Here is a 16,709-nt window from a genome sequence, read left to right on the forward strand (position 1 = left end):
TTGGATATTTAATAAAGGTGTAACTAACATATTATGCCACCTAGTAAGAATAAGTGTTGTTGTAAGAATTATCCACCTAATCAAGAATGACTCTTAGTCATTTCTTTAACTAGTTGCCACATTTTGGGTTTCTCATCTTATAGTTTAATTATTAATTTGCTAATATCCTACTACCCGATAATTAACCAATTACCCGCATACTTAAGAATTGTCTCAAATTATTTAAAATTTTACTTATTTTTAATTTACTTTATACATCATACTATCGTGGTCATATGGTACCTTGCATGATACTAGTCCATAAATATCGGGTATTATCGCTCGACCCATAGTTTATCCCAATTCTAAAACCTTCAACAAAACTCATTTTCTTTAATTCGTGTACCCTTTCCTTCATGACACTTACTTATTGCTTGGTATAAATAGCATAAATATGCTAATATCAAGGTAATCTCATCCCCTACTTTATGTCAATTTACTGAAAATAGAACTTTAACGTACGACACAATGCGAGATATAACAATATCTTACTGATTCTGCATTATTGGAAAAGATGGGTGAGAAAGAAGATATTGAAAATATGTTGTCTATTGTTGCTGAAGGGAGTCCGATAGAGGAGTCTGTGTTTGGTTGTGTGAGTGTTTGGGTTCAAGGGGATGTCGAGGGAATGATGATGGAAATGGAGACCTGGTGCCTCAAGGTGACATGGAACTAGTAAGTGCTAAAATGAAGACAATAAAGGGACCTGATCCCTCTGCCTAAGAGGAGTTCTCTACTCCTACTTGGGATAAAACTCCATGCTCTACTAAACAGCCCCTGGAAAATACTAACCCTCATCCTTCCCCTCACATTAATGCAACCACTTTAGATTTTGTATATCCTGAAATGATGTTTCTGTCAGAAGAAGAAGGAGTTGGAAGTGAGGAGGACTATAACAATGTGTATGTAGCCAAGTTCATCGCTGCTAGGAGTGGTGGGACAACTTATAAAATGTCTGTTCTTAAAAGACCCACCATTAGGCAGCAGAAGAAAGTTGCCCTGGAAAATGTTTTAAAGGAAAATAAGGAGAAAAAGAAGAGAAGAAGATTGGTGAAGAGTAGATTAGTTGATGAGAAGGATCTGCCTCCAGCCAATATTGTGGAAGTTGAGGATGAAGAGGTGAATGAGGAACCTGCTTCTCTTGTTCGTAAATCCTCTAAGAAGAATGTGAAACAAAAGAAGGTATCACCAGTAAAGGTTCTGGAAACTGAACTGGGAAGAATGAGTTTGGTGAGAAGGAAAAGCCTGCTGGGAAGGAAAAAAGTGTTGGAAAAAATAAGTCTCACGAGAGAAAGACAAGTGGCAGTGAGGAACCTGATTCCTCAAAGAGGTCCAGAGTTGAAGTGTTTGAGAATGAAAGGAAAGCAAAAAAGTTTTGTGGGGAAGAGTTTTTGATATTGAAATTCTTAACAATTCAGACATGTAGCAATTGGTTGAAATCTGCAAATTCCAAAAGTTGACTCATCTCTTTACTATTCAGAGTCTAAAGGTCTAAGATGAGGAAATTCGTAGTTTCTATGCTGATCTGTTCACTGTGGAGGGTGATATCATCTGCTTGAAGGTCAATAGAGTGGATTTTGTGATTAATGAGGCTGGGCTAGGAGATATTCTTTAGGTGCCTGTTGTAGGGCTCTCAACTGTTGAGGGGGCCTGTCCCCCAAGTTTTAGGAAGCTTATACCAAAGTCTTAGGCTGTTCAGCAAGGGGAACGAGTGCACAAGAAGGCACTGCTTACAGAATACCAACTCATGTTGGAGATGGTGAACAAGGTCCTGCTACCTCGAGCTGAAAGACAATCCATTGCATCGATAGCAGACCTGGTTCTTTTGGAGGCACTGGACGGATACACTGCTATCAAACTGCCCGGGATTCTAATTGAAAACATGAAGAAGGTGACAAACTTCAAGGATGAGAACCATGGGTTTCCATATAGGTTCCTGCTCATAAAGTTTTTGAACGTTTTAAAGTCCCCTTGGGGAGAGAAATTGTAGGAACTCGTAAGCAAATGTTCTCAATGAACACCTTGGAGGAATGCGAATGCATTGATAAAAAGGGGGGAGTTGGCAGCAACTCTACAATTTTTCAGTATATCGATGCTCTGCTAACAAGGAGATAAGGAGGCTGAAGGCCCAGAATACCATTCTTGAGGTAAAGCTTAGTCAAGCCAGCGCGGAACTTGCTTCTAGCAGTGCTCAGGAAGCAGAAGTTGCCTGCTTGACAGTTGAGAATGTAGAGCTAAGGAAATAGGTGGAGAACCTGAAAGAGCAGTTAATCAATGAGCAGAGGGCTGCTAATGCTCGTGTGGATAGTCTCCTCAAGGCTCTTGCTCCTTCGTCCTTCCCTTCCTCTTCCAGTGCCCCTAGATTGTCCCCTTGTCAATGTCCAGTTTGGCAGTCCCTGCCCTATTCTATAGTCATGTTTTGATATATTTTGCCTATGACTATGGTACTTTAGTAATGTTTATTTTGTGGATGTTTTGTAATGATAGTACTACTACTACTATTGCTTTTTTTTTTCTTCTCCTTAAATTTAATGAGCATCTTAGTCTTTTTTATATGCATGTTATACTCTTATGTCCTATTTTTAGCTATGCTTGTGCGCACACAAGTTACATGAGTTAAATTTACTGAACTTTTTTTTCTGTTTACTTGTAAATTCTTTTTATGATGCCAAAATGGGGAAGAAAATTGAAGGGGAGACAATATGGAGATCTGTTTCTCAGAGGGAATCATCAAAAAAGGGAAAATTGATGAGTTGTGTGCTTTTTTGTTTTGATAATTTAACAAACTTCATATGAGAACCAGCTAAAGACCTGATACAAAGCCTCTCCGTGCTCAGAACAACAAGTAAAATATCCTGCACAAAATGAAATCAGCTAAGGGAACAGTAGAGGGAACAAATGGATATCAGTTCCTCCGATCACAGTACAAGCTAACTCTTTTAGCTGTTAAATCTGCTGCACTGTGCACACAACAATGCAGCGGTCACTGTTGAAGCATGTTGTGTACCAGACACTTCCTTGCATCATCCTTGATGACCTCACTTATATATTACCAATATGAAGCAAGGGATTACATACACTTGCAAATCCTAAATCATATTTTACTCTCAAGTGTGCAGTCGCCTTCATTTACTCCAAGGCATTGAAGAACAAAGCAGCAACGTAACAAAGGACCAGATTCCAACATTGAGCACATCGTGTGTCCTTAGTATTTTTGTGTCTTTGTGTATATTATTCACTTGTAACTCCTACTCTGCTTTTTTAGAAGCATCTCGTAGGATACCATTATAAACCATAAATCTTGTGTTTGTGTTTGACTAAAGTTAGTCAAAGTAGTTAGCTTTGTAATAGAGTTATTACAAAAAGGCTTGCAATATAGTTATTGAAAGTAGGCGGGGGATTAAGAGTTTAATTCCTAGGTTACATAGGTTGTAATCTAAAGTTGCTCGGTTTGTGAAGTTGAAATCCTACAAGTGCAGGTCGTAGTTTTTAATCCCGTGAGCTGAGAGTTTTCCACATAAAAATTGTTGTGTTATTTATTTATTTACTGTTGTGTGTGTGTTCTATGAGAATTGATAGAAAATCAAGTTCTCTATACGGTTTGGTGGACTCTTAATTTACAGGAGAATATCATATATTCACACAAGGATAATGATATTATTTTTTTGAGGAAAAGAAGACTGCTTGTCTAGCTGGCTTAAGCAATTTAGGACATGAGAAGGTGGAGCATAAAAGACTAAATTTGGTTATATATGATTAGGTACGTACTTATTTTATTAATCACCGTACCTTAATTATCAGACCTTATAATCATTAATCTTTACGTAGTACTCCCTAGGTATCAACACTTGTATCTTACTGGTAATCTGCTAGACACCCATGTTAAAGACCAAACAAGACCACACTTTGGGATGATTAGAAAACAAAGAAAAGATATTAATCTTTATGCGAATAAATTATCTTACTTTAATTTCCTTTAAACAATTTCCTTAATAGCTAGTTAGTGGTGTGTAGTACATGCATCTAAAAGCAAGTTGTAATTTTATTCCTTAATCTTGCATAATTTATTACATTAGTTATATATTGTTTACATATGGATCAAATGCAAGTGACTATTGACGTACTACACAAAAAAGCTTTCTTGCTTTATGTTTTTTTTTATTTATATTTTAAATAAAGTCAAACCAGTAAAAGAACGGATTATAAAAGTACGCTACTTTATTCGGTATGTGTGTCATTTTATTCCTTCGACTTATGGTAAAATTATAATTAATCTTTGACCCTAGGTGACGCCCAAGGGTCAAATGATAGATCTAGCATTCTAGCAACTTTGTTAGCCCCGAGTTGTGGGATAATAAAGATAAACAGCTTTCGTAACAAATAATTGTTGTGAACATTAACTAAATGATGGAAAATAGTGAACAAGGAATAAGGCTATGAACTGGAAATAGTAAAATATTGTTACCAAAGGCAGATTCAAGATTTGATAACTGTGGGTACTATTATTTTGTAATGCAAACATATCATTAGTAAAAAAAAAAATTGAATTAGGGTATACACTACTAGAAAACTGCCTAAAACCGTCCAGAAATACCAACCGAAAACGGTCAGAAATCTGAAAAAATCAATCGATTTCCGACCGACTTTAATCTGTCGAAAATATATTGGTCGGTAAAAAATAACGACCGAATTCAATCGTAGTTTCGGACCGATTTCGGTTGGTAAATTAATTTTCACAAACAACTCAAAAAGAAAAAATCTGCCGAAAAACAATCGAAATCGGTCAGTATTTTTAATTATGCAATTAAAAAATGTACCATATAGGACTCGAATCAAGGTCTGTACTATGACATGATACTATTCTACTACTAGATTATCGGTACAATTTGGTTTAAGACTTTCTTTTAATTTATTTGTACTCCTTAATTTATTATTATATTTTATTAAAAATATATAATTACCGACCGAAGTATGTCGGTTTTTTAAAATGACTGACTGAAATAACCGACCAATTTTGGTATTTTTTTAATATTAATTTTATATGAAAAATCAATTGATTTCGGTCGGTTTCTTAAAAAATAAATTTTGGGGGATTCTAAAATAGTTTCCTGTATTTTTTGCACCCAAAAAATCCCATGAAGTCGGTTGGTTTCGTAAAAAAATTTAAAAAAAATATTTTGGAAAATTGACTGAATTCAGTTGGGTTTTCGGTCCATTTTTTGACCGATCGAAGTCAGTCGGTTGGTCGTGGTCGGTTTTGGCCCAATTTCTAGTAGTGACATTTAAATGGTTTGATTCTTTTTGAATTAATTTGACTGGTTCGATTCGATTCGATCCACTTTGAATTAATTAAGTTTGATTTGCAAGATTATCGGTACATAAATAAATATGATCACCAAATCGAATAAGTTTTATTCAATTTGATCTAATTATCTCGATTAAAATCCTATTGATAATGTGATTAATTAAAAACCATAATACATAAATAAAATTTTAGCAAATACATTCCTTCAATCTATATATAACTATAATTATATTATCTATTGATGCCATTATTTAAGAATATTTGGAACTCAAGGAAACAACAACATTGGGGGTGATAAAAAGAGACAATGATTAAATTCACATTTAAATAAAATTTTGAAGATCTAACAAAAGAAAAAGGAGCAAATATATAATTTAACAAATAATAAAAATAGAGTTGTACAAAGAGAGAGAAAATAAAAAAGATGAAGAATTAAAAGAGAAAAGTAGCGCAAAAAGAGAACAAAGAAAAGGGAACAAGGACAAATTTATAAACCATGGCACCTAGAATCATTTTGTGACTTAAGGTTTCACCCTTTACTTATATACAAGTTTTTTTTTTGTAATATACTAATACACACATAAAATATTTACCCGAGCATGCGCTTGACGTGACACCCACAATTCCCTACATAGATTCGCGCCTGAATGTCACACTTTTGTGTAACATTATTTATATGAAAGTATGCAACTTCTTCATGACAATGTAAATTTTCGAGAACTTAACGAAAATTTTAAGTTATTCAAGGAGACGTCGTAGGCATAGATTGTTGTCTCACGTGCTTTTTAATTTTAGAGAACCGAAAATCAGTCTTTTTTGATCATCGAAAAATTGTTAAACTAGATCAAATGTTAATTACTTGCAACCACTAAGAACTGAATTTGGTTTTTAAAGAACTTCAAGAATGAAATGTTGAATGTTTATAAAATAATGTTATGGATAGGGCGCAAATATAATTTCTTTAATTTGCTACCTAATTGTAACATTAATTTGATAACCGAAACCATTTATATATGATAAGTATATCCTGCTTATCCTCATTTATATATATATATATATATATATATATATATATATATATATATATATATATATATATATATATATATATATATATATTCAATACTGCAGTTTCTAATTTTTTATTTAGTGCAGTTTGATTGATATAAATATGTTTTCTATATTATCTTTTTCTAAATTGCCACCGTCTTCCTTGTCGATATGTACAATGAAGATGTAAACATTCATTTCATAATTTTGTTATTTAAATGTTAAGTTTGTCTAATTTTCGAGAGTGAGTTACTCATTTTGTTCCACTTTATCTGTCACTATACATATTTGAACAGTCAAAGAGGTTCTTTTTATTTTTATTTTTTATACCGCAGTTACTTCAAAGATTTTGAATTATCATCTATATTGACTTATAACATTTTTTATATAGTTCCTAACATGTTAATTTAATTTTAAAAACCTTGAAGAGATTACATCCAATGGATACCAAAAATTAAATAGTTTAATTCTCGTATTTTGAACCTTTACATAAAATTGTAATGAGGAATTACGTACTAGTTTGATACGGCGAAAATAAGGTACATTACTTGTTAAAATCCATTAAACTTTACGAATAATATAAGAATTTATACTATCGATATATTAAGGTAAATATAGTTTGATTTTATCAATTAGATTTTGTCCTAATTTTTTAGTATAATAAATCTCTCCTCACATTTATATAGATTCAACATCCGGTGTTCAAGAAGACATGCACTGACGATGTAAGAGTTATTGGTCAGTTAAAATATTGTTATAAATAAATTTATTTAATAGCATTAATTGATAAAAAAATAATACATAACGTATTATAACAAATGAAATTATGCCGACGATTATATATATATATATATATATATAAACATAAATCGTTTCAGAAAATTGGCAAGTACAAGACCAATTGAGGACCCCATGTACTACAAAGTTACACACACAAACTGATTTATGACTACTACCTAATAGTCTGATGTTTGCATAGTAATTACAATGGACCATATTGTTAGTGGAAAATAACGTAAATTCGGAGGAAAAGCTTGGGATATATCTTTTTTAATGAGTCGCGCAGTATTGTGATTAAAATTATCCATGATTTTTTCGTACAAGAATATTGCTTCCCACTCTGTGGCAGCCACTTGCCCTACAATATGCCACCAACACCCACAAATGTTTTCTTGTTGAGATTTTATATATGGGGGGAAAGACTTTTTAGGCTCCTACGTATTAAAGAAAACTCGGTTCCTTCCATTCAAACTTGAGATATATGGTTAATATAAGGATAAAGACAAAGCTATTGTTGGACCAAGTAAATGTGAGTTTTGAAGACTGATAAAGGAACTCAGATATCGACCAGGTCCATCCTAATGAAGCACAAATATGGTCAACTCAAGCATGTGAGATGCATCTGAAGGAGATAAACCTAACTTATCAGAAGTGATATCTCATGATCCTAATAAAAAAAGTTGCATATTGGATAAGGAGAAAGGCTCCTTACTCAAAGAGAATACGGTTTAAGAGAAGGATTGAGTTAGAGGCTAAGATCAACTAGAACTCTTCCACCAAGGAAGAGTAGCATCAGAATTCTAGTCAATCTCTATTTACTAACTCCATAAATATCAGTGTTGTTCTCTTTTACAGGTAATGCACACAAACAGAAGTTAAATGTGAATTGAGAGCAAAATAGCAAGGCAATTCTGCAAGCAATTTGTGTGTGATTCAAGCGTGCAAACCTGAAGCTACTTGAACCAAATAAAAGAACCAGTTCCAAGTGTCTGTCTTTTATTCTAGTTCAATTGTAGTAGGTGGTTTTATATTGTACCTTTCAGCTTTATCTAGAAGCAATTGTATTAGGTACTCAAAGTTTTCAAGTTAGAGTTAACTTGAAGTTGTCACAACAGTTGAGGTTGTGTGCTACAACGAGATTAGAGTTAATCCTAAGTTTACAAAAGAGTTTTTGTAAATGCAGTTTTTGGCTCAGTGATTTTAGTTGAGACTTTGGAAAAATCCTACTGGAAAATAGGTCGTGGTTTTTTCACCTTTTGAGCTTGGTGTTTTCCACGTAAAATCTTTGTGTTTTTAATTTCTGTACTTATTATTTCACAACAGTAGTAATTGGAACACATAGAAGAACCAGGTCCTTCTATAACCAGGTTAAGCGAAAAAATTGAACACCACACAAATCACCCCTCCCCCAACTTGTGTGGTATTGAAGTATAAAACATCAATTGTTATCAGAGCGGGTTATCCTTGAAGAGGCTAACACCTTAGGAACAAATCAAGATGAGTGCACCACTTGGAAACTAGGAAGGACAATCCACTGCTTGGCCTCCACTCTTCAATGGCCAGTACGACTGCTGGTGGAAAAATAGAATGAGAGATCATATCATTGGAGAAGACTATGAGCTATGGGACATTGTCATTGACGGTCCTCGGGCTACCACGAAGAAGACTGCTGAAGGAGTAGAAGTGCCAAAAAACAAGAGCTGACTGCACGGCTGAGGACTTGAAAAAGTGGAAAAAGAATGCTAAGTCCAAGAAATGGCTTATGTGTGGACTTGGCCCAGACGAGTACAACAGAATTCAAAGTTGTACTACTGCTAAGAAAATTTGGGACACCTTGCAAGTGATTCACGAATGAACTCCTCAAGTGAAGAGATCAAGAGAAACACTGCTGTATTCTCAATATGAGAATTTCACCATGAAGGAAGGTGAAACCATCCAAGAGATGTATACAAGGTTCACAACACTAACAAATAAACTTAAGTCTCTTGGAAGGATTATCCTTGAAGAAGACAACGTTGCGAAAATTCTGACAAGGGTTTTGCTAGTTACTTGAAAAAGCAAAATCACTGCTATTCAGGAATCAAAGAACATTGCCACTCTTATGTTGGACGAGTTAATTGGAAATCTCACTGCCTATGAACTTAGAAGTCAAACCATTAAGATGGATGCATCCAAGAAGGAAAGAAGCATGGCTCTCAGAATCGCTGAAGGTGCAGATCTAGAGGAGGATGAAATGGCTATGATCACGAGGAATTTCAAGAAGTATCTAATAAGAGTAAAGGGTTGATCAAGAGGTGCAACTTACAACAAACCAAGGGTCCCTGAAAAACAGACCAATGAGGGCTGTTTAAAATGTAGGTAGACTGACCACATGATCAATAACTGTCCTCAATAGGAAATTGAATGGAAGAAGGAAAGGGCTGAACGAAGAAATGTAAAGAAGGAATATGTTCATCCCAAGAAGAACAAAGGATCAACAAAGGCTATGGTTGCTTCCTGGAGAGAGAGCTCAGATGAGGATTTAGAAGATGAAGATGGAGATGAACAAGAATTTATGGCAATTGGAGAATCCGATGAGGAATCTGAGGTAAGTATAATTCATCTAAAAGACAAGATTAAATTTTTGTCAAAAGAAAGGTTGTCCGAGTTGCTTTTGGATTTCATTGATGAATATGAGGATCTAAACAATGAAAAAGAACAGTTGTCTAAGGAGTGTGTGATTTTGAAAGCTAAGTGCAAAAATCTGGAACTTAGGGCTAGTGAACGAGATAGTAAAAATGCTGAGTTAAAGAACCAGGTTCATGAACTTGACACTACTGTCCTAGAGCTAAGATCTAAAAATCTAAAACTGAAATTAGGAACAAGAAAAAAGGAAGATGATCACACACAACTCACTTTAGAAGAAAATGTAGGAAAAATGAAAGATGAGTTGTACAAAAGAGATGCGCGTATAAGAGTCCTAAAGGAGGATCTGAGCAAGGTCAATTATGAGCTAGATAGAACCTGTACATGGAACATGTCCTCCGATGCACTTTTATGTCTACAATAATACCATAGTAGCAATAAGAGATGACTTGGATATGGGACCCCTACACCTAAGTGGGATCCCAAAAGCAAGTACACCACCCTTCCTGAGAACAAAATCTGCACATATTGTGGAAAGACTGGTCACTATAAAAGTGAGTGTACTGCAAAAGAAAAGGCCAGTCAAAAGAACAAAACTTTTGTTCAAGGGAAATATAGATTGTCAGGTTGGACTAAAAGGAATTTAATTCACCATTTTGCCTATAGAAAGGGACCCAAACTAGTTTGGGTTCCTAAGACTAACCCCTGATTTCTTTTTGCAGTTCCAAGTGAAGGGGAGCAGCCAAATATGGTACATGGATAGTGGTTGTTCAAAGCATATGACTGGAAGCAAGAACCAGTTCCTTTCACTTGAGAGCCTAAAAGGAGGTATGTCTCCTTTGGAAATAGCAAGAAAGGTGAGATCAATGGGGTTGGAAAGGTAGGTAAGATAGACTCACATTCCATTGAGAATGTATACTTGATAGATGACTTGAAATATAGCCTAATTAGTGTATCACAACTGCGTGACAGAGGTAACTTGGTAGCATTCATCTCTACCAAATGCTTTATGATAAATCTTACAACTAACAAGATTGTTTTGCAGGGAAAAAGGGTAAACAATACATACATTGTAGATTTGTCCACTCTTTCAGAAAATGAACTCACTTGCTTAAGTGTGTTGGATAATGATCCCCTCCTTTAGCACAAAAGACTTGGACATGCAAGTCTAAGTCAACTCAACAAATTAGTCTCCAAGGACCTGGTGATAGGTCTGCCTAACATCAAGTTTCAGGAAGATAAAGTTTCTAAGGCTTGTGCAAGGGGGAAGCAGGTAAGATCCTCTTTCAAAATTAAGAAAATGGTGAGTGCCACCAGAACGATGGAACTGGTCCATATGGATCTTTGTGGACCAATGAGAACTTTGAGCAGAGGCGATAAGAGATATGTTATGGTGTTTGTTGTTGATTACTCTAGGTTTACTTGGACATTGTTTTTAACATCTAAGGATGACACATTTGACATGTTTACTTCTTTTGTAAGAAAAACTCAGAAACAACTAGGTAATCAACTTGCATCAATTAGGTCTGATCATGGAACTGAATTTGAAAATGCTAAGTTTGCTGAATTTTGTGATGAGCATGGCATAGATCATTATTTTTCTGCCCCTAGGACTCCACAGCAAAATGGAGTAGTTGAAAGAAAGAATAGGACACTTGAAAATATGGCTAGGACTATGTTTCTTTCTAGTAATTTTCCCCTACATCTGGGCAAACGATGTAAACACTGCATGTTATATCATTAATAGGTGCATGACTAGACCTCTTATAGAGAAGACTCCTTATGAGTTACTTAAAGGGAGAAAACCAAATATATCCCATCTTAGGGCATTTGGATGCAAGTGCTTTGTGCACAATAATAGAAATGACTCCCTAGGTAAGTTTGATCCCAGAAGTGATGAGGGAGTATTCTTGGGATATTGTTCACATAGCAAAGCTTACAAAGTGTACAACAAAAGAACTGTGTGTAGAAGAAAGTGGACATGTAATTTTTTATGAAACTAACATTCTTTCTGAGAGACAGGAACATGAATATGAAGCCATTGGGTTGGTAAAGGTTTTAAATGAAGTCACATCACAAGCTGAAGCTGCACCAGAAGAAGGAATAGGTGATGGGAGAAGTTCTTCCATCCAGGGCAACTTGACAGGAGAACTGAACAAAGAAGAACTGAATCTAATTCCCAAATGGAACATTTCCACGAGCCTATTCCTCAGCAACTAAACATGTGAGAAACATCAAACATAAACCAGTTGGTTGTGAAACCTTACAAGTATCAAAGTTCTCATCCCATTGAGAACATAATTACTGATCCAACTTCTGGAATTAAAACTAGATCTCAATTAAAGAATCTGTGTGCTTTTGATGCTTTCTTGTCTCTTATTAAACCTAAAAATGTTGTTGAGGCTTTGGAGGATGCAGACTGGGTAAATGCAATGCAAGATGAACTCAATCAGTTTGAAAGGAGTCAAGTTTGGCATCTGATTCCAAGACCCAAGGATAGATTAGTAAGTGGCACTAAATGGGTCTTCAGAAACAAACTTGATGAAGATGGAACTGTTACAAGGAACAAGACAAGGTTGGTGGTTCAAGGTTATAGCCAAGAGGAAGGCATAAACTATGATAAGACCTTTGCTCCAGTTGCAAGGTTGGAAGCAATAAGACTCCTTATAGCCTTTGCTGCATACATGGAATTTACTCTTCACCAGATGGACGTCAAGAGTGCTTTCCTAAATGGCTACTTAAAAGAAGAAGTGTTTGTCAAACAACCTCCAGGATTTGAAAGCAAGGAGTGTCTGGATCATATATACAAACTAGACAAGGCACTCTATGGTCTCAAGCAGGCTCCTAGAGCATGGTATGAACGACTATCCAAATTCTTGCTTGAACATGGCTACAAGAGAGGTAAAATTGATAGCACTCTATTCTTTAGGGAAAAGGTTAGGAACTTCTTGTAGTACAAATATATGTTGAGGACATAATTTTTGGGGCAACCATTGAAAATCTATGTAAGGAATTTGCTAAACTTATGGGGAGTGAATTTGAAATGAGTATGATGGGTGGGCTTAATTTCTTCCTAGGCTTACAGATTAAATAAAAATCAAATGGAACCATGATCCATCAGCAGAATTATGCAAAAGAGTTGATTAAGAAGTTTAAAATGGAAGAATCAAAGGAAACAGACACTCCTATTGCAACAACCACAAAATTGGACATAGTTGAACCTGGTTCATCTGTTGATCAGAAGTTGTATAGGGGTATGATTGGTTTACTTTTGTATCTTACTGCTAGCAGACTTGACATTGTTTTCATTGTAGGGCTTTATGCTCGATTTCAAGCAAATCCAAAGGAATCCCACTTGACTACTGTCAAGAGAATAATGAGATACTTGAAAGGCACTACTGACCTTTGTCTTTGGTATCCAAAAGGTAGTAACTTTAACCTAGTGGGATATGTTGATGCTGACTATGTAGATTTCCTTGTGGATAGGAAGATAACCTCAGGTATGACACATTTCCTTGGTTCATGTCTTGTGTCATGGGCTACTAAAAAGCAAAATTCAGTGACCTTATCTACTGTTGAAGCTGAGTATGTTGCTGTTGCTTCCTGTTGTGCTCAAGTGCTGTGGATCAAACAACATTTGATGGATTTTGGTATTGAAGTTGGTTGAATCCCTATTTTCTATGATAACACTAGTGCTATTAGTATGACTAAGAACCCGGTTCATCATAAGAGAACTAAGCACATAGATGTTAGACACCATTTTTTAAGGGACAACTATGAGAAAGGACTGATTACTATAGAATTTTGTGCCATTGATAAACAAATTGATGACATTTTCACAAAAGCACTAAGAAGAGAGCACTTTAAAAGGAACAAGTTAGAATTAGGGATGATTAAGATCACCTAATGGGACCAGTTTAGAATGCACAATGGAAAAAAAATTAACTAAAAAAAATATAATTTTTTTGGGTTAGAAAATCTGGAAAGTGTGTAAATATCTAGATTAATCTTTGCTCAGTCTCATACTATAACTAGTATACTCATGTGCCTTGTGTTATATGACTCACTGATCTTTAACAAATTTTCTCTATTTTGGCAAATTGAGGCGTGATCAAGAGGATTCTTAGTGAATAACCTGGTTCATCAGTATTGGTTCATCTGAATAGCGAGGTATGATTTCTACACTCTGCACATTTGAAATATTAATATTGAAATCATGCGCAGAGTCCTACTCGAGTCCAAAATATCAAAAGCCTATCCAATTGATTTTGAACCAGTTTCGTCTTAAACTAGAATCCTCACCGTGTTAAAACACCTAGATTTTAGGGAAGCCTAACCACCTATTGAAACTGAAATGTTAATTAGACTCCTATTTGACTACAAAAAGATGCCATTCTGGGAGGCTACTAAAGGGCTGGTCAATCTTAGTTCACATGCAGATGAACCTGGTTCATCTATTGAGGAGACCCTAGCAGACCTTCTGAAGAAAGTGGGTGCAAGCTATAACACCAAGAAAAGGACAACCCCAACACAAAAAGCTCCCAGCACTGCAAAAACTACCAAGAAAAGGAAGGCTACTTCTCCGACAACTTCTGATATTCCTCTAAAAAAAGGAAGGGCCACAAGGAGTAAGTTGAAGTAGAGTGATGCTGAGTTACAAAAGGCTATAGCAAAAAGCAAGAAGAAAAGAATGGACAAAGGGAAAGCTAAGATTGCAGAGCCTTTTGAGGCTGTTGATGTGGATGTGATGGACCCTGTCCATCAGGATGAACATGTGACTGTAGAGGCTCAGAACCCTAAGCCAAAGAAAACCAAGACTTCTTCAAAAAAGTTTTCATTTGTTTCCAAGGATGCTGAACCTTCTTCTTTGGCTAAAAGAACAAGGTCTGCTGTGAAGCCAAACAAGTTAAGATCATTGAGGAAGAATATTGGAGTAGTGAAGAAGAGGGTGAATCTGACTATGAATAAGATAAGCTAGCCAAGTTTGGCAAATGAAGAATTTTGAAGGGTTGGCTTTTGAAGGATTTGGAGGAACCAAGGATGGTTCGACTGGTTAATGCTCTAGCTGTTCAGGGCTGGAAGGATGTGGTCCTTCAGTTGGATGGCAGGCTGGCGAGAAATGAGATTATTGAGTTCATGGGCAATGCAGAGGTTAAGGATGGCAGCGTTACCAGCCAGGTGAAAGGGGTTAAAGTGACGTTTGATGCAAAAGAGCTGGGTGAAATCCTTGACATTCCTTCTAAACGGTATAATGACTATATGAGGCAAAGATGACCAAGTCTGGACTCCCTTCCTACTGCCCTTACCATTACTAGGTGATTCTGTGATGTCACAGAAGTGAATGAGGCTAAGGTTGTGCATAAGATTGAAATAAAGCCATGCCATAAAGTCCTGTTCGAATTTGTCAATAAGTGTTTGTTCCCTAGGCATGAAAGAAGACACATTGCTAACTATATGGATTTGGTTTTAAAGGAGTGTCTTGAAAGTGGAAGGCAAATCAACTGGTACATTTATTATCAAGCTACTTGATAGGGTTATCAATGGCTCCAAGGCCCGTGCCACTCCTTATGGGTTTATTCTCACTATTGTTCTTTCTTGTTGCAAGGTGCCACTGAAGAAGTGGGAGATGGCCACAAGCAAAGATCATTTTGGAATCAACACTCTGACTGCTTGTGACTATGAGGTCAATGCCATTCCCAATGAACCTGGTTCATCTAAAAAGACACCTATCAAAAGCAATAACAGAGCTCTATTGCAGGAGAGTGGGGCAAAGGATGCCGAGATAGCTAGGCTGAAGTCTCGTTTAGTAGCGGTTGAATCTGAGAGAGATGCTCTTAGAACTGAGCTCACAAAGGAAAATGAGAAGAATGATGAAATTCTTCAAGACATGTTGCACCTTCTCCAAGCCAAGATCCAACCCTCTAGTTCTTCTAAGCCTTAATTTCTTTAGCCTTCATTTCCTGAACCTTGTCTAGACCTTTCAATGACTCAGATTAAGGATTTTTCTTGTTTTGCTCAAGTTTTGACTATTTTTTATTCTTTTTTGTGGATTGTGGCAGAATCATATTCTCTATCAATGAAGTTTGCTATTTTTGCTCTTGTTGACTGTTTATCTTTCTATTAGTTTGTATGAGTCCACCAAACCATAGAGTACCTGGTCCTCTATAAGATTCTGCTGAGAATGCTAATAAAACTGTACGTAAATAAGGCAGAGGATTTTTACATGGAAAAATCCCACACAAGGGGATCAAGAAACCACGACATACACCTGTAGGTTTTTAAAGAACCTATTACAAGCCACTTTGCAATGACTCCTATTGCAAAGTATTTACTCAACTAACTTGTGGTACTCTTACCATAAGCCACTTTGTGACTTTCTAGTTACAAAGGCTTTTTCTAACTTGTGATTCTCTCACCACAAGCCAGTTTGTAACTCTACATTTACAAAGACTTTTCCTTATGACTAAATATAGTCACAACATAAACTCAAGGAGTTTACAGATTTACAAGATGATTCCAAATCAAACGCTTCTAGGTAAGTAGTTTAGGAGATACAATAAGTACAATAACAAGGTTACAACTAAACTAGGACAACAACAAGCTATCTTTTAGGAACTGGTCCGTAGTTGCATTCAACCTTGTTCTTCAAGATTGTGAGGATTGATTTCTCTGTTTTTGCAAGAAGATTGAATGAGAAACTGAAACCTTCAAGTGATGTTTTGTATAAAACTCATTGTGGGTACATCTTGATCACATTACTTGAAATGATGTGATTAATTTATTTGGTTAGAGAATGAGTGGGCGCTAGAGGCAGTGCAGGGCGGCAGAAACAGTGCCGTCAGTCACTTTATTTCCAACTGTATCCAATTGACTTTGTATTGCTATGAGGAAACTACAAGAGTATCAGGTC

At 35.9% G+C, this 16,709-nt stretch overlaps 2 protein-coding genes across 2 annotated transcripts; both read left to right on the plus strand.

The window, feature by feature from the left end:
* Window positions 1–553: 553 nt before the first annotated feature.
* Window positions 554–10,223, plus strand: LOC138878664 (uncharacterized). Its single transcript, XM_070158351.1, has 6 exons — window positions 554–700; window positions 814–1,269; window positions 1,730–1,930; window positions 2,148–2,267; window positions 9,252–9,449; window positions 9,570–10,223. The coding sequence occupies exons 1-6, from the start codon at window positions 554–556 to the stop codon at window positions 10,221–10,223; spliced, it is 1,776 nt and encodes a 591-aa protein (XP_070014452.1).
* A 2,685-nt stretch (window positions 10,224–12,908) lies between these two features.
* Window positions 12,909–13,466, plus strand: LOC138878665 (secreted RxLR effector protein 161-like). The gene has a single exon (XM_070158352.1). The coding sequence runs from the start codon at window positions 12,909–12,911 to the stop codon at window positions 13,464–13,466; it is 558 nt and encodes a 185-aa protein (XP_070014453.1).
* The last annotated feature ends 3,243 nt before the right edge of the window (window positions 13,467–16,709 follow it).

This window comes from Nicotiana sylvestris, chromosome 9 (genome assembly GCF_000393655.2).
Source record: "Nicotiana sylvestris chromosome 9, ASM39365v2, whole genome shotgun sequence".
Taxonomy (NCBI): domain Eukaryota; kingdom Viridiplantae; phylum Streptophyta; class Magnoliopsida; order Solanales; family Solanaceae; genus Nicotiana; species Nicotiana sylvestris.